This window comes from Trametes versicolor (genome assembly GCF_000271585.1).
Source record: "Trametes versicolor FP-101664 SS1 unplaced genomic scaffold TRAVEscaffold_27, whole genome shotgun sequence".
In the NCBI taxonomy this organism is placed as follows: Eukaryota; Fungi; Basidiomycota; class Agaricomycetes; order Polyporales; family Polyporaceae; genus Trametes; species Trametes versicolor.
Window position 1 is genome coordinate 1 of NW_007360347.1, and position 3696 is coordinate 3696.

The 3696-nt window shown below is 55.1% G+C and overlaps 3 protein-coding genes across 3 annotated transcripts; 2 read left to right on the forward strand and 1 right to left on the reverse strand.

The window, feature by feature from the left end:
* Positions 1–27: 27 nt before the first annotated feature.
* On the reverse strand, positions 28–277 carry TRAVEDRAFT_54596 (uncharacterized protein; the record flags this gene model as incomplete). Its single annotated transcript, XM_008047523.1, has 2 exons — positions 28–48; positions 104–277. The coding sequence occupies 2 exons, from the start codon at positions 275–277 to the stop codon at positions 28–30; spliced, it is 195 nt and encodes a 64-aa protein (XP_008045714.1).
* Positions 278–1890: 1613 nt separating this feature from the next.
* On the forward strand, positions 1891–2618 carry TRAVEDRAFT_137466 (uncharacterized protein; the record flags this gene model as incomplete). Its single annotated transcript, XM_008047524.1, has 3 exons — positions 1891–1973; positions 2051–2402; positions 2454–2618. Coding segments are annotated over 3 exons (600 nt in total), but the record flags the coding sequence as incomplete, so codon positions are not given.
* Positions 2619–2844: 226 nt separating this feature from the next.
* Positions 2845–3168, forward strand: TRAVEDRAFT_108398 (uncharacterized protein; the record flags this gene model as incomplete). The annotated part of the gene is made up of 2 exons (XM_008047525.1): positions 2845–3007; positions 3059–3168. Coding segments are annotated over 2 exons (273 nt in total), but the record flags the coding sequence as incomplete, so codon positions are not given.
* Between the last annotated feature and the right edge of the window lie 528 nt (positions 3169–3696).

The window sequence follows — 3696 nt, forward strand, 5'->3', positions numbered from 1 at the left end:
TCTGAGCCTGAGTGACTTTTGGTACACTCATCGGTGGGGAACAGGGAGCTACAAATGGTTTGATTAGTAAAGGAGGGCATATGAGGTGTTATCCACGGCTCACCGTGAGAGCGTTAGTTGGCCCATAGATGAGCATCACAACGAACGGAATAGGTTCCGAGTTGTCGTGCTTGTCGGGCATCGTGCTGGCCGATGTAGAGTCGATGCGCAGATAGATGTCAGCACCATCGCCCTCCGCGTCGTACATGGGTGGGGGTGCGGTGGTGTGAGTGGACATGCGTGGCGGCCGGTTGCGCAACGTCTGAGAGGACGAGTTTGACACAAAGTCGACGACTCCGCTGCACCAGCTTATGTAGTTTTTTGCGTTAAGGCGGATCCCCGCTGAGGCCCGCTCTGAGTAGGATGTCGTGCACCGTGCGCGGCGCTGCCAGCCATTATTGGCTGTCCGACATTCGGACTGTCATGCCTTGAGGGCGGCGTTGCATGTGATTCAAAATCAAGACATACCCCGTTTTTATGTTGTGCCGTGTTGTACCTTGACTCGTGGATTGTCGTTTTGTACCACGGGAGGCACTTGGAGCTCACGAGGGAAGGAGTGTGTGATCCACGCGGTTAGGGCGCTTAGACAGTGAGATTACAATCTGATGAGGAGCTGCGAGGGAGTAGTAGTGTCGGCGGCGAAAACAGAGAGTGAAGAGCTATCAAATGAGCTCGGTGGTCAAGAGAGTCATGGAGGTGTTGAGCGGACGCGCATGCGCTGGTCTGTGCGTTATGCGCGCTCCATATGGTTGCTTCTGCGTGGGGACAACTGCCAACCTAGGCGCTGTGGGTGCCCTGCTTGATGTGTGTCTTCTCAGGCTCACTCTTCCTCTTTCCATGTCGCTCTCCTGCCCCTGAACCCCTCCTGGATATCATCCTCCATGCGACACATTCCTTGGCCTTGTTCTGCCATATTTCAACTGGTACGTGCTGTATAGTATCCCAAGTTTCTTGGCGCTGACTGTCTGCGCCCAGGTACACCTACCTCGCTCTGCAGCTGACCGGCACGACGCAAATGTGACCAGCATGATAAGGGAACATGTGGGAGGGTAAGACATCAACATCATATTTTCCGAAGTTGCGCAACCACTGACCGGCCTTCCATGAGCATGCGCCATTCACTGCAGTGACCTGCGACTCTGATGTGCACCCGCCATGCCTGTACCGCGTGTAGGCAGTCGGTCGGCTATCGGTTCATTGAGTCTTGGTGACCGATGGTAACTCTACGGTGAGACCTACGGGAGGATATAAGCTGGTGCTCATCCTGGGTAACTCCCCAGAGTGTCACTGCTCGTACCCTCTCCCGTTTTGCTCAACACTGCATCCCCCCTGCAGTCTCATGTCTTTTGAAGCTGGCAACAAACGCCGTCGCGACACCGCGTCCTCTGAGGCCACCCGCGTTGTTCTTAGCGGGTCGGCTGGCGAGGGTGGATTGGACGCAACTCCGCTGCAACCGGCCAAGGCTCGCGGACGACCCTCCGACGTTGCGAGCCTGCCCAAGAAGAAACTCAAGGACAACGGCTCCAACAACGACTCGCAAGCTGGCGACATGTCCTCTCCCAAGGGTGATCCTTCCGACGATGGCAAGAACGGTGCGGCGGACAGCTCTGCTGATGAGAGCGGAGCTGAGGCTGCCACCGATGGCGGCATCGAGGCCTTGGCCACCGTCACCCGTAATGCGAGCCGCTGTCTTCGTCTTCTCACTGCGGACGAGAAGCGCGTGCGCTTCCAGGAGAAGTATTGTGGCCAGACACCTGAGGAGATACTCCGCAAGTGGTTTGATATCTTGTGCACATTTCAAGCGGCTGATCAGTGTCGTTTGTTGCAGAAATCATCTCCAAGGGCTGGAGATCAAAGGTCTACGGACACTTCAAGGTTCCGGAGCTCATTGCGGGACCCAAGGGGTCCTATATCTACCGATTTGTTTGCAAGAGGTAAGTCCCGCGCAATCCTACACTTACAATAGTCCCCTGGTACTTATCACTTCATCAGGTGCCCATCCAAGCATTAGGTGCCCATCCAAGCATGTCGATCGTGTCAATTACGAGTACTCGACTGCTAACCTCAAGCACCATGTCGACTCCTGCGAGCCCGACGACACTCCCAAAGGCGAGAAGATCTCGGCATTCGCTCACGGCGTCACCTACACCCCTCCACGTATGCGCCTCTTTCTTGCACTGTGGTGTGCTCGCCGTCACCGTCCCTATGCAATCGTCGAGGATCTGGAGTTGCAGAGCATCTTCCGCATGCTCTATGCCAAGGTCAAGATCCCCTCCCGATCTACGGTGTCTCGGGACATCCAGCTCCTTCATCAGGAGATGAAGTCAGCGCTTGTTGCGCTCCTGCTGGTGAGTGAATGCCATGTGAATTGCGCTTTCCAACCACTGCTAATGCTTATATTTACGATGTTGCAGGGCCTTCCGTCGCGCATTTATGTGTGTGTCAATGGCTGGACCTCCCCAAACGTGCTCGCATTCCTCGGGATCATGGTCCATTGGCACTGGGAAGGGAAAATACACCAGGAACACAGTGACGGAAGTCTTGGCCTGCACGTTGGAAATGTGCGACATTCTCACTGAGCTCTGTGACAAGACACAGTTCAACCGTCGCGACGGCGTCCGCCTCCGTCGATTCATGCTCAACGACGAGGAGTGGGAGCTGCTCTACGAGCTTCACAGGCTCCTCGGTGTGAGTACTCGCGCCGACTGCTTCTACTGAGGATTCATAACTGATCTGCTGCACTGCTCGCAGCCGTTCCTGTTCGCAACAAAGCAGATCTCAACCAGCAGCCACGCGCTGGTACACGAGGTCATCCCATATATTGATATCCTTACCGAGCACCTCAACGACTTCGCGGATGATGACACACTTGTGGCGACCGTTCGCGCAGCTGTGGAGTGCGGGCACGTCGTCCTCAATAAGTACTACGAGAAGACGGACGAGTCAATTGTCTATTGCATCGCGATGAGTAAGCATTGTCCCTATAGTATATACTGGTACTTTGCTAACATCTTCGCAGTCCTGCATCCCGCTTACAAGACTCAGTACTTCCACTTGCACAAGTGGATTGAAGAGTGTATCGACGAAGCCAAGGACATCATCAAGGAGGAGTGGGAGACATACTACAAGCCAGCCAACATTCCCGTTGTCCCCACATTTGTCTCTGCGTGCTCCAGCTCCGGAGTGTTCTCGACAAAGGCCAAGAACACCGCAAAGACTCCCGTAGGTGCTGCAAGTGGCAAGCAGAAAGGCAAGGTAGTCGCAAACTCTGCACGGCGCAGTGCGCAGGCCTCGGTGAATGCGGTATGTTTATCATGTACTCTTGGACAGGCACATTCCTCATTCCTTTCAGGCGTCCAAGGCCATGTTTGTGTCGATCTCTGCAAACGCCAACAAGAACAAGGACACCCTCACTGCCTACCTCGAGGCGCCACCCTTGTCAACCGTCTCTGATCCCTTGATCTACTGGGATCTGGTCTTGAAGAGTGCGGAAGACCCCAAGTCGGCCGACTGTGCGCTGGCCAGGATGGCCCTGGACTTCTTGTCCATCCCAGGTATGCCGCGGCCGTGCAACTCTACGCTCGCAAGCCACAGCTGATGCTAATAACCCCTTCCATAGCTACTTCCACTGACACTGAGCGCACATTCTCGCATGGG